General features: G+C 48.7%; 1 protein-coding gene across 1 annotated transcript in view; it reads left to right on the top strand.

Annotated features, from left to right (window-relative positions):
* Positions 1 to 7,781: 7,781 nt before the first annotated feature.
* The window catches only part of NKAIN1 (sodium/potassium transporting ATPase interacting 1), a 485,391-nt gene continuing 472,359 nt past the window's right edge, over positions 7,782 to 20,813 (top strand). Inside the window, exon 1 of the mRNA XM_085645652.1 lies at positions 7,782 to 8,148. Coding sequence (XP_085501778.1) covers positions 8,095 to 8,148 — 54 coding nt within the window. The 5' untranslated portion in view covers positions 7,782 to 8,094. The remainder of the gene's footprint in view (positions 8,149 to 20,813) is intronic.

Below are 20,813 nucleotides of genomic sequence, written 5' to 3'. Positions count from 1 at the left end.
TCACAACAGAACAAACAGGGTCTATAATCACTCTATCCCTCCACAACACACAGAGCCTGGAATCACTCGGTGCTTTCAGAAAACACAGAGCTTGGAATCACTCGGTGCTTTCAGAACACATAGAGCTTGGAATCACTCGGTGCTTTCAGAACACACAGAGCCTGGAATCACTCGGTGCTTTCAGAACACACAGAGCTTGGAATCACTCGGTGCTTTCAGAACACCCAGAGCTTGGAATCACTCGGTGCTTTCAGAACACACAGAGCTTGGAATCACTCGGTGCTTTCAGAACACACAGAGCCTGGAATCACTCGGTGCTTTCAGAACACACAGAGCTTGGAATCACTCGGTGCTTTCAGAACACACAGAGCTTGGAATCACTCGGTGCTTTCAGAACACACAGAGCCTGGAATCACTCGGTGCTTTCAGAACACCCAAAGCCTGGAATCACTCGGTGCTTTCAGAACACACAGAGCCTGGAATCACTCGGTGCTTTCAGAACACCCAGAGCTTGGAATCACTCGGTGCTTTTAGAACACACAGAGCTTGGAATCACTCGGTGCTTTCAGAACACACAGAGCTTGGAATCACTGGGTGCTTTCAGAACACACAGAGCCTGGAATCACTCGGTGCTTTCAGAACACCCAGAGCCTGGAATCACTCGGTGCTTTCTGAACACACAGAGCTTGGAATCACTCGGTGCTTTCAGAACACACAGAGCCTGGAATCACTCGGTGCTTTCAGAACACCCAGAGCCTGGAATCACTCGGTGCTTTCAGAACACACAGAGCTTGGAATCACTCGGTGCTTTCAGAACACACAGAGCTTGGAATCACTGGGTGCTTTCAGAACACACAGAGCTTGGAATCACTCGGTGCTTTCAGAACACACAGAGCCTGGAATCACTCGGTGCTTTCAGAACACCCAGAGCCTGGAATCACTCGGTGCTTTCAGAACACCCAGAGCCTGGAATCACTCGGTGCTTTCAGAACACCCAGAGCCTGGAATCACTCGGTGCTTTCAGAACACACAGAGCTTGGAATCACTCGGTGCTTTCAGAACACACAGAGCTTGGAATCACTCGGTGCTTTCAGAACACACAGAGCTTGGAATCACTCGGTGCTTTCAGAACACACAGAGCTTGGAATCACTCGGTGCTTTCAAAACACCCAGAGCTTGGAATCACTCGGTGCTTTTAGAACACACAGAGCTTGGAATCACTCGGTGCTTTCAGAACACACAGAGCTTGGAATCACTCGGTGCTTTTAGAACACACAGAGCTTGGAATCACTCGGTGCTTTCAGAACACACAGAGCTTGGAATCACTACTTTCGCAACAAAACAACCCCACAGAAAGCCTGCAATCACTTTGTCAATTCACGACACAGCAGACAAAGCATAGAATCACAAAGTAATTTAACAACCCAGCCACAGATCCTGAAAAGACTCACTCCTTTCACAACACAGTAAGCCCAGATTCACTGTTTGTTATCGCAATACCCACAGCCTGAATTTACTCTGTTCTTTCACTATACACTGCACCTAGAATCGCTCTGTCTTTTCACATCACTCAGAGCCTGGAATCACTCAGCCCATTCACAACACAACAGAGAGAGCCTGGAATCACACTGTCCTTTCACTGCATACAGAGCCTGGAATCACACTGTCCTTTCACTGCATACAGAGCCTTGAATCACACTGTCCTTTCACTGCATACAGAGCCTGGAATCACTCAGCCCATTCACAACACAACACAGAGAGCCTGGAATCACACTGTCCTTTCACTGCATACAGAGCCTGGAATCGCACTGTTCTTTCACTGCAAACAAAGCCTGGAATCGCACTGTCCTTTCACTGCATACAGAGCCTGGAATCACACTGTCCTTTCACTGCATACAGAGCCTGGAATCACTCAGCCCATTCACAACACAACACAGAGAGCCTGGAATCACACTGTCCTTTCGCTGCAAGCAAAGCCTGGAATCACACTGTTCTTTCATCGCACAACACAGAGAGCCTGGAATCGCACTGTCCTTTCACTGCATACAGAGCCTGGAATCGCACTGTTCTTTCACTGCAAACAAAGCCTGGAATCGCACTGTCCTTTCACCGCATACAGAGCCTGGAATCACACTGTCCTTTCACAGCACAACATAGAGACCCTGGAATCACACTGTCCTTTCGCTGCAAACAAAGCCTGGAATCACACTGTTCTTTCACTGCATACAGAGCCTGTAATCACACTGTTTTTTCACTGCATACAGAGCCTGGAATCGCACTGTTCTTTCACTGCAAACAAAGCCTGGAATCGCACTGTCCTTTCACTGCATACAGAGCCTGGAATCACACAGTCCTTTCACAGCACAACACAGAGAGCCTGGAATCACACTGTCCTTTCACTGCAAACAAAGCCTGTAATCACACTGTCCTTTCACTGCATACAGAGCCTGGAATCACACTGTCCTTTCACTGCATACAGAGCCTGGAATCACTCAGCCCATTCACAACACAACACAGAGAGCCTCGAATCACACTGTCCTTTCACAGCACAACATAGAGACCCTGGAATCACACTGTCCTTTCACAGCACAACATAGAGACCCTGGAATCACACTGTCCTTTCGCTGCAAGCAAAGCCTGGAATCACACTGTTCTTTCATGGCACAACACAGAGAGCCTGGAATCACACTGTCCTTTCACTGCAAACAAAGCCTGTAATCACACTGTCCTTTCACTGCATACAGAGCCTGGAATCACACTGTCCTTTCACTGCATACAGAGCCTGGAATCGCACTGTCCTTTCGCTGCAAACAAAGCCTGGAATCACACTGTTCTGTCACGGCACAAGACAGAGAGCCTGGAATCACACTGTCCTTTCACTGCAAACAAAGCCTGGAATCACACTGTCCTTTCAGTGCATACAGAGCCTGGAATCACACTGTCCTTTCACTGCACACAGAGCCTGGAATCACTCAGCCCATTCACAACACAACACAGAGAGCCTGGAATCGCACTGTCCTTGCACTGCATACAGAGCCTGGAATCACACTGTCCTTTCACAGCACAACATAGAGACCCTGGAATCACACTGTCCTTTCGCTGCAAACAAAGCCTGGAATCACACTGTTCTTTCATGGCACAACACAGAGAGCCTGGAATCACACTGTCCTTTCACTGCAAACAAAGCCTGGAATCACACTGTCCTTTCACTGCATACAGAGCCTGGAATCACACTGTCCTTTCACTGCATACAGAGCCTGGAACCACACTGTCCTTTCACTGCATACAGAGCCTGGAATCACTCAGCCCATTCACAACACAACACAGAGAGCCTGGAATCACACTGTCCTTTCACAGCACAACATAGAGACCCTGGAATCACACTGTCCTTTCACAGCACAACATAGAGACCCTGGAATCACACTGTCCTTTCACAGGACAACATAGAGACCCTGGAATCACACTGTTCTTCCATGTCACAACACAGAGAGCCTGGAATCAGACTGTCCTTTCACTGCAAACAAAGCCTGGAACCACACTGTCCTTTCACTGCATACAGAGCCAGGAATCACACTGTCCTTTCACAGCACAACACAGAGAGCCTGAAATCACACTGTCCTTTCACTGCAAACAAAGCCTGGAATCACACTGTCCTTTCACTGCATACAGAGCCTGGAATCACACTGTCCTTTCACAACATAGAGACCCTGGAATCACACTGTCCTTTCGCTGCAAACAAAGCCTGGAATCACACTGTTCTTTCACGGCACAACACAGAGAGCCTGGAATCACACTGTCCTTTCACTGCAAACAAAGCCTGGAATCACACTGTCCTTTCACTGCATACAGAGCCTGGAATCCTTTCACTGCATACAGAGCCTGGAATCACACTGTCCTTTCACTGCATACAGAGCCTGGAATCACTCAGCCCATTCACAACACAAAACAGAGAGCCTGGAATCACACTGTCCTTTTGCTGCAAACAAAGCCTGGAATCACACTGTCCTTTCACTGCATACAGAGCCTGGAATCACACTGTCCTTTCACTGCATACAGAGCCTGGAATCACACTGTCCTTTCACTGCATACAGAGCCTGGAATCACACTGTCCTTTCACTGCATACAGAGCCTGGAATCACACTGTCCTTTCACTGCATACAGAGCCTGGAATCACTCAGCCCATTCACAACACAACACAGAGAGCCTGGAATCACACTGTCCTTTCACAGCACAACATAGAGACCCTGGAATCACACTGTCCTTTCACAGCACAACATAGAGACCCTGGAATCACACTGTCCTTTCGCTGCAAGCAAAGCCTGGAATCACACTGTTCTTTCATGGCACAACACAGAGAGCCTGGAATCACACTGTCCTTTCACTGCAAACAAAGCCTGTAATCACACTGTCCTTTCACTGCATACAGAGCCTGGAATCACACTGTCCTTTCACTGCATACAGAGCCTGGAATCGCACTGTCCTTTCGCTGCAAACAAAGCCTGGAATCACACTGTTCTGTCACGGCACAAGACAGAGAGCCTGGAATCACACTGTCCTTTCACTGCAAACAAAGCCTGGAATCACACTGTCCTTTCAGTGACATACAGAGCCTGGAATCACACTGTCCTTTCACTGCACACAGAGCCTGGAATCACTCAGCCCATTCACAACACAACACAGAGAGCCTGGAATCGCACTGTCCTTGCACTGCATACAGAGCCTGGAATCACACTGTCCTTTCACAGCACAACATAGAGACCCTGGAATCACACTGTCCTTTCGCTGCAAACAAAGCCTGGAATCACACTGTTCTTTCATGGCACAACACAGAGAGCCTGGAATCACACTGTCCTTTCACTGCAAACAAAGCCTGGAATCACACTGTCCTTTCACTGCATACAGAGCCTGGAATCACACTGTCCTTTCACTGCATACAGAGCCTGGAATCACACTGTCCTTTCACTGCATACAGAGCCTGGAATCACTCAGCCCATTCACAACACAACACAGAGAGCCTGGAATCGCACTGTCCTTTCGCTGCAAACAAAGCCTGGAATCACACTGTCCTTTCACTGCATACAGAGCCTGGAATCACACTGTCCTTTCACTGCATACAGAGCCTGGAATCACACTGTCCTTTCACAGCACAACATAGAGACCCTGGAATCACACTGTCCTTTCACAGGACAACATAGAGACCCTGGAATCACACTGTTCTTCCATGTCACAACACAGAGAGCCTGGAATCAGACTGTCCTTTCACTGCAAACAAAGCCTGGAATCACACTGTCCTTTCACTGCATACAGAGCCAGGAATCACACTGTCCTTTCACAGCACAACACAGAGAGCCTGGAATCACACTGTCCTTTCACTGCAAACAAAGCCTGGAATCACACTGTCCTTTCACTGCATACAGAGCCTGGAATCACACTGTCCTTTCACAACATAGAGACCCTGGAAACACACTGTCCTTTCGCTGCAAACAAAGCCTGGAATCACACTGTTCTTTCACGGCACAACACAGAGAGCCTGGAATCACACTGTCCTTTCACTGCAAACAAAGCCTGGAATCACACTGTCCTTTCACTGCATACAGAGCCTGGAATCCTTTCACTGCATACAGAGCCTGGAATCACACTGTCCTTTCACTGCATACAGAGCCTGGAATCACTCAGCCCATTCACAACACAAAACAGAGAGCCTGGAATCACACTGTCCTTTTGCTGCAAACAAAGCCTGGAATCACACTGTTCTTTCACTGCATACAGAGTCTGGAATCACACTGTCCTTTCACTGCATACAGAGCCTGGAATCACACTGTTCTTTCATGGCACAACACAGAGAGCCTGGAATCACACTGTCCTTTCACTGTAAACAAAGCCTGGAATCACACTGTCCTTTCACTGTAAACAAAGCCTGGAATCGCACTGTCCTTTCACTGCATACAGAGCCTGGAATCGCACTATCCTTTCACTGCACAACACAGAGAGCCTGGAATCGCACTGTCCTTTCACTGCATACAGAGCCTGGAATCACACTGTCCTTTCACTGCATACAGAGCCTGAAATCACACTGTCCTTTCACAGCACAACATAGAGATCCTGGAATCACACTGTCCTTTCACTGCATACAGAGCCTGGAATCATACTGTCCTTTCACAGCACAACATAGAGACCCTGGAATCACATTGTTCTTTCACTGCATACAGAGCCTGGAATCACACTGTCCTTTCACAGCACAACATAAAGACCCTGGAATCACACTGTTCTTTCATGTCACAACACAGAGAGCCTGGAATCGCACTGTCCTTTCACTGCAAACAAAGCCTGGAATCGCACTGTCCTTTCACTGCATACAGAGCCTGGAATCACACTGTCCTTTCACAGCACAACACAGAGAGCCTGGAATCACACTGTCCTTTCACTGTAAACAAAGCCTGGAATCGCACTTACCTTTCACTGCATACAGAGCCTGGAATCGCACTATCCTTTCACAGCACAACACAGAGAGCCTGGAATCGCACTGTCCTTTCACTGCATACAGAGCCTGGAATCACACTGTCCTTTCACTGCATACAGAGCCTGAAATCACACTGTCCTTTCACAGCACAACATAGAGATTCTGGAATCACACTGTCCTTTCACTGCATACAGAGCCTGGAATCACACTGTCCTTTCACAGCACAACATAGAGACCCTGGAATCACACTGTTCTTTCATGGCACAACACAGAGAGCCTGGAATCCGACTGTCCTTTCACTGCAAACAAAGCCTGGAATCACACTGTCCTTTCACTGCATACAGAGCCAGGAATCACACTGTCCTTTCACAGCACAACACAGAGAGCCTGGAATCACACTGTCCTTTCACTGCATACAGAGCCTGGAATCACACTGTCCTTTCACAGCTCAACACAGAGAGCCTAGAATCACACTGTCCTTTCACCGCATACAGAGCCTGGAATCACACTGTCCTTTCACCGCATAAAGCCTGGATGCCAGCCTTGCGATGTCCTTTCACGTCATAGAGAGCCCAGAACCACTCTGTCCTTTCACAGCGAACAGAGCCTGCAACCACTCTGTCCTTTCACACCTCAACAGGCAGAGTTTAGATTGACTGCCTTTTCACGCCATAGGGAGCCAGCAATCAATCTGTCCTTTCACAACATACAGAGCCTCAATCACTCTGCCCTTTCACACCTTAGCACCAGGTGCCTGGAATCACTCTGTCCTTTCACTTCCCACAAGCAGAACCTACGTGTTTGACTCTGTCTTTTCACGCCATAGAGTCCAGAACCACTCTGCCCTTCACAACATACAGAGCCTGCGATCACTCTGTCCTTTTTCACACCTTTTCACACCTTAGCACAAGCAGCCTGGAATCTCTCTGTCTTCTCACACCTCAACTAGCAGAGCCTACATTGCCTCTGTCCTTTCACTCCATAGAGAGCCTTGAACCACTGTCCTATTCCACCCATCACTTTGTTTCCCTGTTTCGCAGCAGAGCACCGCACACAGCAGCCCCCGCCCGGTATCACATATCCTTCCCTGATGCCTACGCAGTCTGGAGACGGGTTTCCCCTGTCCTTTCGCAGCAGCACTCCGAGCTTGGATTAGCTGCCTGCGCCCCCCTCTTCCTGCGCAGATCAGTGATTTCGGCCCCTTTCCCTCCTTCCTTCCTCCGTCCCTCCCCCTCCTGCCTGGTGTACACAACTAAGAAAGCAGTCGAGGAGTGCAGCCAATCTGTATTGCAAATTGTGCAGCTCGGGGCGCGGGGAGTCCCTCCCTCCCTGAGCAGGCGGCAGCAGCGGCGGCAGCTGGAGCTGGCTCTCACATGCATGGCAGGCTGTCGACACCCCCCAGCCCTTGGATGCGCGAGAGGTGTGGCAGGGCCGGGGAGAGCCTGCGAAGAGGTGCCTCCCGCCTTCCACGCGGCGCGCTGATGGCCACCCGGCAGGGCGAGACTGGATGGTGGGCATGCGGGCTCAGCTGCTAGGCACTAGCCGCCGAGGGTAGCCCAGCCCGGGGCTCAGGAGGAGAGCGCCCCCGGATAGAGAGAGAACCCTTCACCGCCGACCGGCTGAGGATTTACACCATGGCGAAGTGCAACGGGAGGTGCACGCTGGTGGGCTTCTGCTGCATGCAGCTGGTGAGTCGGGCGCGGGAGTGGCCCTCTCGGATGTGCCCCTGCGCAGCAGTCCGTCTCTGGGGGCTTCATGTGGGAGCTGGGCCGCAAAGACCTATCGGTTGCACCTTGTGTGCCCGTGGGCGGGTGCGTGATCTGTGTAGCACCGCAGCAGTGACCTGGCGGGAACCCCACATGTGAGATCTGGGCAGCTGTGCTTCCTGGGGTACCCCCAGATATTCCAGTGGGTGGCTGGATGTGACCCGGGCAGCCGGAAATGGGCTCTCAAGTGTACCAGATGTATCCATGGGGCAGCTGCGTGAACTGTGGGACTGCGCCCTCGGGTTCACCAGATGTGTCCACATGCGGCCGCATGACCAGTACAGCCGAGTGTGGGCTCTTGGGTTCACCAGATGTGTCCCTTTGGGAGTGGGGGCGTGACCTGTGCCGCCAGCCGGGGGTTCACCAGATATGTGTATTGGCGGGTGTGTGTTCTGCGCCCTCTGGTTCACCAGCGGGTGTGCGTGTGCCCGCTGCTGGCGTGTTGCCGGCTCCTGCCCTGGCCCCGCCAGTGTCACACACGCACCCTGCCTGTTTCAGGGCGCAGAGCCGACAGCCCTGGGGAGGGTGAACAAGGGGCTCTCGGTTCATTGTTCTCCAAGTGCAGACAAAACCCCCTCCACAAAGATCCACCCCTCCTTCATGCTTTCCAATAACAGAACGGAGAGGGAGGCGCTCTCCCCCTGGCAAGAGAGAGAGGTACCCCCTCCCCTCCACCTCTGGCAGGGGAGGGTACCCCCACCCCTGTCATGAGCTGTTGGACTCCCAGCCCAGTCGGAACTCGCCCTGCTGACAGCCTCTCGGATGCCTCCATGATTCGATAGCTTTGTTTAACCACATTTAAATATCTTTGGATGTTTGGTTGTTGTGTAGTACATACAAATCTAGAAAATTGCAGATTCTATTTCAAAGTGTAATTTTAATGCAGTGTAATATGCTCGTACATAAAAGGAATTTTTCAGGTGACCGTTTATCAATTAGATGGCATTTACATTATATATTTCTAGACGTATAGTTTTTGTTTATACCAATTTTGCAGTCATTGTAGATGGCAAGAATACGTAATTTAAGCTACTAATATTTAACTGCTGTGGTAAGTGGTAGCTCTCGGGTGGTGGTTACTTGTATGGCAGCGTGCAGGTGTATATGAATGTGTTGTTTCACTGCTATATGCGGTTATTTTCTGGCTTCCCTGACGTCAGAACTTGTGCATGTTCTCTGTTTTTATATGTAGCTCATATTAGCAATGGGGGCGGGGGGGGGGGGTGTTTTGCTTACGAAATGTGTAATCTGTGTTTTCTTCTGAAATGTGTCTGCGTTTTGGAAGGGTGAGAGGTTACCTAATAATGATGATTTTTTTTTTTTTAAATGATGATGGATTCCTTTGGTGGGGTGGGGGTGCGGTGCACAGCGCTCCCATCACGGATGTCTTCAGTCAATGCTGGTAACACGATAATGAATGCAGCTCCTGTTTCACGCCCACGCCCCCGTCTGCCTCCTCGTGCACATGCTGGGGTGGGGGCAGGGGATACCTACAGCAGCCTCTTCCCCACACTTGACGTGTTGTCACTTGACAGGCGCCCACGTGTCGTGAGCACCCATCTGTTTTTTTGCATAGTACTGTTTTCCTTCAGTGACTCCGTGTCGCCCCTCTGTCCTGGCTTCTCTTTCCTGAGCTTGTGTGATCCGCTACTTCAGAACTGATGTTTCACCAGAGGCTGCGGTAGGGGTTTCAGGGTGGGGTCAAATCAGTACTGCCTTTTCCAAAGCGAGGTGAGGGGCCTCAGAACCATCTATGGCACCAACACTACACATCCCAGAATACATCAGGATAACTGAAAGCCCAGTTGTAGAACGGCATAGTTCCCTCGGCATGTAGCAACTGGCTGCTCAACTGGATGTCGTTTGTTGCCCCCCTCACCTATAGGCTGGTGTCAGAGTGTCCCCATCTTAAAAGACAAACAAGAAACAAATGGCTTCTTGTGAGGTTGAACCTGAAATGATGCCCCTTTGTAAATGGGGTAGGTTGTACTATAGTGGAATAACGCAAGGGTGTCGTGTTGTACAGTAGCTGGAGGTTTGGTTGAACTATTGTAGCATGGCACAGAATAATGACAGGGTTAATTTTAGCTGGTGCTGTCTCTGACTTCTTTGGTGAGGCCCAGCACAGCGGCATCTTGAATTATAGCTCCTATGGCTGGGTTGGTTTAGCTATTGGCAGGGCCATTGGAATCATGTGATTGTGTGGCCGCTGCAATGTTTGCATAGTTATTTATTTGCCGCGTAATCCATCATCTACCCATAATCTGCAGTTTAAATTTTTTTTTCAGCTCAAACTGGTCGAAAGTTTCAAAAAATGCAGAGGCACATGTTGCTGGGCAGTGGAAGGCCCTTTGCACAGCTGGACTGTTTATCTTTCTGTTGCCTATTTCCATATGTGGGTGGTAAACTATTACTAATGGGGTGCAACCATCGCCCATGCAAGTTTTAAAACATGACAAAATAATGAAGTAACACTATTACGAAATATGCCGTATTATGCCTCAAAATTTGCCTTTTATTGCCGCATAATTTACTCAACCCTCCCACATAATTTGGTCCTCTCTTGCCGAATAATTCCAGTGGCCCTGGCTATTGGTTTAGTTTCATTACTCTAGTGTGGAACAGCACAGCAGCGCCTTGGACTGTTAGTGCTGTAGGCTGGCATGGCTGAAGTCCCTGGCATTAAATGGCGGAGCTGCATCTTGAACGGCCGGTGGGTGATGGTTGTGATGCTATAATGTAGCGTTGAACACCACAGCGGCGCCTTGGACTGCTGGTCCTGTGGGAGGCGTGGCCGAAGTCCTGTGGCATTAAATGGCGCAGCTGCATCCTGAATGTCAAGTGCGTTGATGGGTTATTTGCATGACTCTAGTGTCGAACAGCACAGCGCCGCCTTGGATCCTGGCGCTCCGTGGCGTTTGCCTGAAAAGCTAAAGTCGCCAGGTCTCCAGTGTGTTTTCTCGGAAGTGAAAGTGGTAGAGCTGGCGATAAGATGGCCTGCTTCGAAGGCACGACATCACTGCAGCAGCAGCAGGCGTCTGCCCTTGCTTGGATTGCAGCCACACACATGCACGTTTCCTCTCGGTGTGGATATTGCAGGCTCAGCGCTCCCCTGCTTCACCCTGTCTCTGTGGCATCCATCAACCCGAGGAAACTGTTTTCACACAGGCTGATTCCTTTGACTGGTGACTGCCCTGCCCAGCCCATGGGCCTCTCTGGAAATCTCTCCGTATTCCAACGCATTGACACAAGTCTTACTACACCCAGGCCCTGCCCTCACACTCCAGAAGCACGGGAGAACAGGCAAAGCTTTCCCGGCCCACTCAACTCTGTTCGGACCAACCCTGGTCGCAAAAACTCGCAATGACCCACTCCCAGCCCCCACCGCCCACAAGCTGACCGAGTTCTTCGCCTGCCCTGAACATAGGGTCAGGGGTAGGATGACCAGATATTGAGAAGCAAAAAACGGGACAGGTTAGACATAAAAGTAGGACTAAGGTCTTTCCTGTTACTTTTATCTCGGATATGTCACGGTGTTTGCGTACTCATGTAAATGTAAGTGTGCACCTGTGTGTGTCTATATTTATATTATAACGCATTTACAAGGCTACATTATATCAAAGCTGTGGCAGGAACTCCACCCTGAGACCTCCCACCCCCTTCCCTTCTTTCTTCTGTTGCAAGCAGGCAGCTGGCCTCCCCCTGTGTTGCCTGAAAGAAGCAGATAGTAAATTAAATATCTTTGGAGGCGTTTCTTGAAAGGAAAGTAAAATCCTGTAAGGAGGTAGTCCCGCAACCCCGATTACGATGTGACCGCCACCGCCCATACTTTGCATTGTGGCGGGGATGCGTTCAGCAACCCCCGCCACAATGCAAATACGAAGGCACTTGCATATCCCTGCACTACGTGGCAGGCACCATGCCACATGGTGCAGGGATATGTAGGGGGGCACCGTAGGTGCCCCAAGTGCACTTGTCCAAAGCCCAGGGATGAAGGGGGGACTACGGGCCCCTGAATCCGTTTCTGCCGTGGGTTGCCGGCCGCGAAAAGACCGGCAGAAAGGGATATCGTAATCCGACCGCCGCAATGTTGGCCAATGTTTTTGTTCCACAAAGCAGGCGAAATAGGGTCGCCTTAGGGAACCATGTCAGGAAAGTCTTTGCGCCCGCCACGCTTCCACGTCGATTCCGGAAATAGCCGTTCGATGGCAGAGGGACCGGTGGCGGACCCTCCGCCATCATAATGAGGCCCTTGGTCAGTAAGATTGGGGGTGTAAGCTTCAGATTTCCCAGCAATCACGCTGGCATATTTTGTTAAAATAGATTATGAGAAGCAGGACACAAGGGGGGCTTAAGAGGCAGTGGAAAGAGAGAGGAGTGCGGGTTGTTGGGAGTACTTAAAACACAATGGCTTTCAAACTTGCCAAATTTTAAGGCAGAGGCGAGAGAGAGTGTGTGTTTTTTGGGTCAGTGTTGGCATGTAAGAATCCAAGGTGGACTCCATCAGGCACCTCACCATACCTATATCTGAAAACAACAAGAAATCCGTGGGTCTGAGAAAGAAGTGCTAAATGCTAATGCCCACACATCTGAATGCTGTAAGAAAACAAAAGTCCTCATAAAGAGGACGAAGTCCCCTCACCCACCGAGGTGGCATGCTTCATCATCTGGGGCCTCCTCTTAACCACACCTAGTGTGGTTAAGGAGCTACAACTCCTGAATGGATGGAGAAGGAGGAGCTCACGGATGTTTTCTTGACTTTAACACCCTAGATAGACCTAACTAAACAGGGACTGAAGCTGCCTAATGTGTACCTGTCTGAAAGCACCTGTACCCAACTATTTACTACAGAGTACATTTTTTAAGGGGGTGCATGTAACACCCTAAACACCCCCCAAACCTATTGTATTGTATTGTAATTGCATTTATATAGCGCTTACTACCCCTGATGAGGCGTCGAAGCTCTTTTCGGCGAGTAGCATAGAGTATTAGTGTTGAATTAGTATAGTGAAATATAAAAGTAATTTTAAGTGGTGGATAGGTTAGTCAGTTATTTGGATTCTGAAGGATAGCAGAAGGATAGAAGAGGGGAAAAGGTTTGTATTTATATAGCGCTTGTTACCCCTGATGGGGTGTTGAAGCGCTTTTGTTTGCCCCTCTATATACATATACCCTATGCCCCTGCCTAGGGTATATGTCAACAGATTTGCCCCTGGAACAGCAGTAAAGAACAGTGCAACAGGACAGGGATTATAGTTGTCTGATTTTGGGAGGAGGGATAACGGTGGGCACTGGATATTTCAGCCCCTCGAATCCCCATGACAAAATCTGCTTAGCCCGGAATGAGGGCTTTGGAGGACAAAAGGGAATGATGGCTGACAATGCCTGGATTAAAAGAAAGCACTGATAACTGCACTGCGCACATTCCATGCCATGGTTTTGAGCTCACCTCATCTAACACAGAAGAGGGTCAAGCACATGCAGTTCAGGCTATGTACACATTGATCATTCCTGTCCAGTGGCTGGGGGTGCAGGAACCAGCCTCCAGCCAGGGCCGGACTGGGAACCAGTAGCAGACCTGGCACATTTCGTCTTACCAGCCCCCATACTGCATGTAGCGAGCGAGTGCAGTGAGTGACCCGTCCACTGCAAGTGTGGCATGGGGGGATTTCTACCCCTACTCTTTTTTAATATGTTTTTTTAATGCAAATATGGTGTGTTTACAACACATTTTTTATTATAGAAACTTATCCAGTCATTGAATGGATGGACAGAGATAGGCAACATTCGAAAGCGTGGCTCAATGAATGAATAGTTAGATGGGTGAGGGGTGGGTGGAAGAATGGATTCAGGATGGATGGCAGTGAATTATGACTTTTAGCTACGTGGAGCAAGTAGTCGCTGCACCGACCAGAGGTGGGTGTTCTGGTTTTAATTTTAGCTTTTGCATGAAAAAAATCACCCTCCCAAAACGCTACTACCACCAATGCTTGTGAAACGTGCAAAACCTGGAAGTAACCTTTTGTTACTCTGTGTGCGAGAAACAGTCTCAAATGGAGTTGGATGGGTTGAAGGGACATGAAAACACCTCCTGAAGTGGTATTGGATGCATGAAGCAGTGACCAGCAGATGCAGTGGATCTATGAAACAGCCTCCAGCGGAGCTGGTAGATCAGTGAAACAGCCTCCAGCGGAGCTGGTAGATCAGTGAAACAGCCTCCAGGGGAGCTGGTTGGTCGGTGAAACATGCGCCAGCGGAGCTGGTGTGTCCATGAAATAGCCTCCAGCAGAACTGGTGGGTCCATGAAACAGGCTTCAGCGGAGATGGTGGGTCCATGAAACAGCCTCCGGTGGAGATGGTGGGTCCATGAAACAGCCTCCGGTGGAGTTGGTGGGTGCATGAAACAGTCTCCAGCGGAGCTGGTGGTTGCGTGAACAGTCTCCAACGGAGCTGGTGGTTGCGTGAAACAGTCTCCAACGGAGCTGGTGGGTGTGTGAGACAGTCTTCATCAGAGATGGTGGGTGTGTTAAACAGTCCCCAGCAGAGCTGGTGTACGCGTTAATTAATCTCCAGCGGAGCTGGATGGTGCATGAAACAGTCTCCAGTGGAGCTGGTGGGTGCATGGAACATTCTCCAGCGGAGCCGGTGGGTCCATGAAACAGGCTCCGGCGGAGCTGGTAGGTCAGTGAAACAACCTTCAGCAAAGCTGGTGGGTCCATGAAACAGGCTCCAGTGTAGCTGGTGTGTGCATGAAACAGCCTGCAGCTGTGCTCATGAGCGCATGAAACAGTCTCCATCAGAGCTGGCAGGTGCATGAAACAGCCTCCAGTGGAGCTGGTGGTTGTGTGAGACAGTCTCTAGTGAGCCGGTGGGTGTGTGAGACAGTCTTCATCATAGCCACGGGTGTGTTAAACAGTCCCCAAGAAAGCTAGTGGGTGCATTAAACAGTCTCCAGCAGAGCAGGTGGGCGCATGAATCAATCTCCAGCAGACCTGGTTGGTGCATGAAACAGTCTCCAGCAGAGCTGGTGGGCGCATGAATCAATCTCCGGTGGAGCTAGTTGGTGCATGAAACTGTCTAATGGAGCTGGTGGGTGCATGAAACAGTCTCCAGCTGAGCTCGTGGGCGCATGATAGTCTCCATCAGAGCTTGTGGGTGTGTGAAACAGTCTCCAGTGGAGCTGGTGGGTGCATGAAACTGTCTCCAGTGGGGCTGGTGGGTGTGTGAAACAGTCTCCAGTGGAGCTGGTGGGTGCGTGAAACAGTCTCCAGCGGAGCTGGTGGGTGTGTAAACAGTCTCCCGTGGAGCTCGTGGGTGTGTGAAACAGTTTCCAACATTGGTGGTTTAAGCATTAGGTGGTCAGTGCATGAAACAGCATGGTCTATTGAACTACAATCCAGAAGAGATACTGGATGCATACAGCTTCTCACAACAGAGATGACGTTGCATGAAACTACCCCAGTTGAGGTGGTGAGTGAATCAAAAAGCCACAAGCGGAGGTCGTGGGAACCCTAAAACAGAGTCCAGCGAGGTGGTGCTTACATGGAACCACCCCTTCCCCAGCAGAGATGGCAGCATCTAAAGGGCGTCACATGGCCACAGATTGTTGAGAGGATGATGAAAAATCTGAGGGCGCTTTAAGGCTTTGTTGAGCCCACGCAGGCAATGTCTACCTTATGGTTCTTAGTGATGGACCAGGAAGTCTGAAGAGCGAAACAGTCTGTCTCCAATCCATGTTTCTTATCAATGACAAGTGTGGAGAAAGCTGGAGACCAAGATAGACATGGATGAGACTGGTTTCCCATTTCTACTATTGATTTCGAGTTTCCTGCTAAGTGCAGGGTTGTCACACTCTCATTTTGCTGTCGGTGACGGAGGAGATGGGGGTGGTGTCACCAGGACCATATTTCACATGTTTCATACCTATGCAATTTCGAAGTATAGTGAACTGCAAGAGTTCTTTGGCTGGTTGCTGGACAGTTTGTGATTTCATTCGAGGTGGCACCCCTGATAAAAAAGTGTATCAGCTGCATTCAGGGAGTAGCTGACCATGATGCTAAAATCAAGGTCAAGGTGAACATCCTTTTCTTTGATAGAAAACGTGTATGAAACTTTCCTTCCTTAGAACTAATGCACTTTCAGAAAAGATGATGGATTATGGGAAAGGCTCACATTTGCCTGTTTCAGTCTTGAGAGGCCCATATATCAATTGTGAATGTATACACCTATGAAGTATATTATCACAAATATACGGATCAGATTTGGTATTGTTTGATTCCTTGCTGTGTATGGTGCACTCAACTGCATGACTCGTATGTGGTCAAATACACTGAGGCAAAAACCTTTACTTGAATCAGGATATAGCTTGTTTTTATATGTGCAGCGAACAAGTTGTCTTTTTAGGCCTGTGGTCCAAACCTGGTATTCATGCATCACTACAACAGCTAAAAACCTGAAGTCCCCTCCCTTTTCCTTTCTTCAATTTTATTTAATATCACTAGACAGGGTTATCCTTGTTTTCTCTACATTCCGTTTTTCATTTACGAGATTATTGTGTGGCCCAACGTTTTTCACATCAAAGTGTAAGATCTTCACCCGGGTAAATTGGTGTGATCAATACATCTTATAGGATATTTTGTTAGGTCCTCGCCCACAGGTACCACGTTTCAATTTTAACCAGGACAGATTTAGCATTTGAAGCACTAAGTTCAGAAAGTGAAAAACTGACCATTAAGTAACAGATTCCAATTTATAAAATGTTCATTTTTAAACTAGAGCATTATTATAAAAAAAAAAAAACAACTAAAAAAAGATCTGAACTTGCGTTTTGGGATACAGTTTGAATTATTCCATACTGTGAATCACAAATGTGAACAGTGGCTCTGGAACAAATTCTAAAGTGGGGGTGCTAGTCATTGACATCACATTATATAATGTTACAATACAACACAATACAAAAGCCATGTGGGGTCTGAAAAATCGAAATGCTTCTCAAGGAGTGAACTGAATGAAGCAAAGCCATTGTGCGCAAGGCTGAGGGGGCAGCGGGCGTCCAGTGGTCCAAGATGGAGCACAAATTACAAATATATGTCTAAAATGGGGTCAGTATTGTTAGGTATTAAGAGCACATTCTTCTAATAAAATGGTCTCTTTCTTATAACTAAATCACAGGAAAGAACCACTGGACTGCAAACTGGCCTCTTTCTCTTTCGCCTTCTGTCTCTCCTGTCCCTTGTCTGAAAAGACTTCCTTCTTTCATCTTCACAGCACAGAAGGTCTGCCTCAAAGTGGGTCAGTCTCTAGCTGTTGGCACTTGGCACCATCGTGGGCACAAAATGTTCAGAACTTTATTGGTTGAAGTTTGCTGATTATCAGGCATTATCTGGATCCCCTCCAGTACACACACAATTTACACAAATGGAAAAAAGACAGAAATTGTGTTAACAGCTCCCAGTTACCCGAAGTGCTCCAGATGTTTGCCCTCTACAGTTCCTGTCATTTTTATCATGCCATTACAATAAGTTTGTACCCACTCTGTGTAATTTCTGGCAGCACCTTACTGTGAAACAGCTACAGTAGAAGTAATGCCCATGGTAAATAAATGTTCTGACAGGACATCAACAGTCATGAAAATATGTTTGCTATTGCAAAATAATTAAATACACAAAATTGGTCTATTGTGACGGGCAAGTACTGCCACCAAAAGTACCACATGCCCTTTAGAAATAATACCACGTGTGCTGCATTTGTATGGGCTAATGTGCCACCATACTTGACCATGCAAGTGTTCTTATGGACATATAGGTCATGGCGAACACCCAACATTTTGTGTCAGACTCCCTTCCAACTAAGCAATGTTTGGTGGTACACTTCAACTCTCGCTTTCTGGTTAGGGTTGTCATCTTACGCATTGTAGGCAGGACACCATTACCCATAGAACGAAAAAGTACAGTGGCAGAAGCGGATTAAGTCCAATTAATTACCAAGAATCAAAAGAGGGAGGGAGAAGTTAAAGTTCCACTCAACTTCCCTTAAATGAACATATAAAATCAAAAGGAGAGGAAGAGTTGTGTTGAGATGGGGCAGGGCAGCACCAAAACTGTTGTGAGACCCTCAACAGTGTTGTTCCTCCAAAGGCATGTCTCCAGTTGGCGTACTTAGCCACTGATCGTTACATCATTGGGTCTTTTACTCCACCAGGAGGGATTGTCTGTCTCTTGAATCTGAGACCATATAAGATCCAACATGTGAGGAAAAAAGTTTTAAAATACCTCCTACCTTTTGAAAGGACACATTGTATTAAGATGATCAAAGGTAGTGGAATGATTAAAAAATGTGGGATGTGAAAAGAGCGGTATTAGGTGTCTCTCACATCTATCACTTGATGAACAAGGGCAACATGTTTAATGCAACTTTGCTCCCTATGGGTCGATGGCTTTCGTCAGGACCGAAATGCTGTTTTATAGGATCCCTTCATAAAGTCACATCAAATCAAATGGAACACTTTCCCTCCCACTTTTGAAGTTTTTTTCTTCTTTTTTGGCCATATGGGACTCTTCATCCAAGCCTTAGTTTCCGTTTTACAAGGTCTACATAGGTCTGGACAGACGCGCAGTATTAATATTCTTTCATTAGAGAGTACAAGCGTAGTCCTTCAGTGTGCACTCCACGACACGTCCTTTCCAGTCTGCATCTTGGCCAATTACCAATTCATATCTCTGATTGCTGTTTTGAGGCTTACATGTGGGATTTTTCATTGGTATAAATAGCCTCACTTAGCTAGCACAACTTTTTTTCTGCTTATGCATATTACTTAGTGGTAGCAGTGTTGCTGCTCAGTAAGTACACTGTCAAAATGTTGGTGCACGCACAAAAAGCACTGTTCATTTTGTACATTGATTGCATTAAATGTCTGACTGTGTCTGGAAGCAGCAAAATAACGTTTCAGGCACATTTTAAATCTACAAGAGAACTGGTGAACATTCAGGGCCTGATTACGAGTTTGGCGGTGTGGGAACAGGAGTCTACGTCACCACTCCGCTCCCACACTGTCAAACAGTGCCGCTGCCTGCCCGCCAGATTACGAGCATAATTGTGGTCTGGCGGGCAGGCAGCGTCGCGATCCCGCAGAAGTGCAGTTTAAAGGCTTATATGTGAGCTTTAAACTGCACTGCCACAGGACCGCCAGTGCCCGTTCACGCACGGCATGGACTGTGCAGTCAATGGGGAGAATGCACACAGTGGGGCACAACATATGCCCCATTGCATGCACCCCCATGCACATGGCCAAGAGGGGGCCTTGCAGGGTCCCCTTTCTTTCCTCACCGCCAGCAGTTTCATGGGGTAAGAACCTCCATGAGTCCGCTGGTGGTGAGGAATGCCGTAATATGCCTCAGGGCACTACCAAGCATATTGTGGCCCTCAGACCGCCGCGCCACCGCCAGAGATCTCTGATCCCTGCTATTTGCGGTGGTGCCATGGCGGTCCAACCACCCAAGTTGTAATCTGGCGGTCAGACTGCCACTGCTGCACCACTGTGAGTTTGGCGGTCCTTGGACCTCCAAACTCATAACTAGGCCCTCAGTGTGTGGAGGTGTGTGATGTTGACCCACATGCATCACACTGAAAGTGCACATGCTTTGAACGGGGGTTTACTGGAATTTCACGCACAGGTACAGTTTTTACAGTGCTGCAGTTTCGAATTTCGAGAGTTGACTGGTGCACTTTCAATTATTGACTGTGTTCTACGTCCAAGACAGTACTTTCCCCCCTTAGGTACATTTATTTCCTTACTATGGCTGCTGCACGGACACACTTAGAATTGCAATTCCATGTATTGTGAATTGCAATGGCATTGCATTTATATAGCGCTTAGCACCCCTGACAAGGTGTTGAAGCGATTGCCAGTGTCCTGCTTGCTTCTCTGACGAGGGACATATCGAGTAATTTACCCACGTGATCAATGTGCTGGTTTTTAAAGTATATGCTGTTATACTTATAGTGTGGCCAATGTGCCCTGGGAGTTAAGCTGAGGCCTCTCAGGCAGTGAAATGCTGGGCTTGGGGTGGAGGATAGCTTCCCCCACAGCCTCTGTCAGACTCCCTCCATTTATTTACTTGTTCAGTTGGTCTTTTGCAAAGCGCTCATCGCCACTTTGCAGTCACTTCAGAGCGCTAGCCTGCGGAAGCACAATGCAAGTGGGTGAGAAGGTGTGTTTCTAAATAAAAGAGCGTTCTCCGATTGGTGGAGGCTTACAAGGTGCAAAGTGAAGATGGTGGAGTAGGGGACATGAAAGCGTTATCCTAATGGAACCTTCTAGAAGGTTAGGGACGGACGCGACTCCGGAGCAGGTTAAGCTTCCAAGGGTAGCAGCAGCTAGAAGGAACCGGGATTAGTGTGCCTACTTCCCACACAGGCAGGCGTAAACGGTGTCAGCCCTTTTCTTCCACGGGCCTCGCCCTCATCGCAGAGATGTCATTCAGCAGCTTGAACCCATATTAAACTGCCGTGAAGCCATCTGGCGGGAAGATGTGCACGGAGTGCGGTGTGCCCAGCACAGGCTCTTCACGGGGGTTCCGACCCGCCCA

Source organism: Triturus cristatus, chromosome 3_1, assembly GCF_964204655.1.
Source record: "Triturus cristatus chromosome 3_1, aTriCri1.1, whole genome shotgun sequence".
Taxonomy (NCBI): Eukaryota; Metazoa; Chordata; class Amphibia; order Caudata; family Salamandridae; genus Triturus; species Triturus cristatus.
The sequence above is the reverse complement of the archived record's forward strand: the minus strand, read 5'-3'. Positions and strand labels throughout refer to the sequence as shown.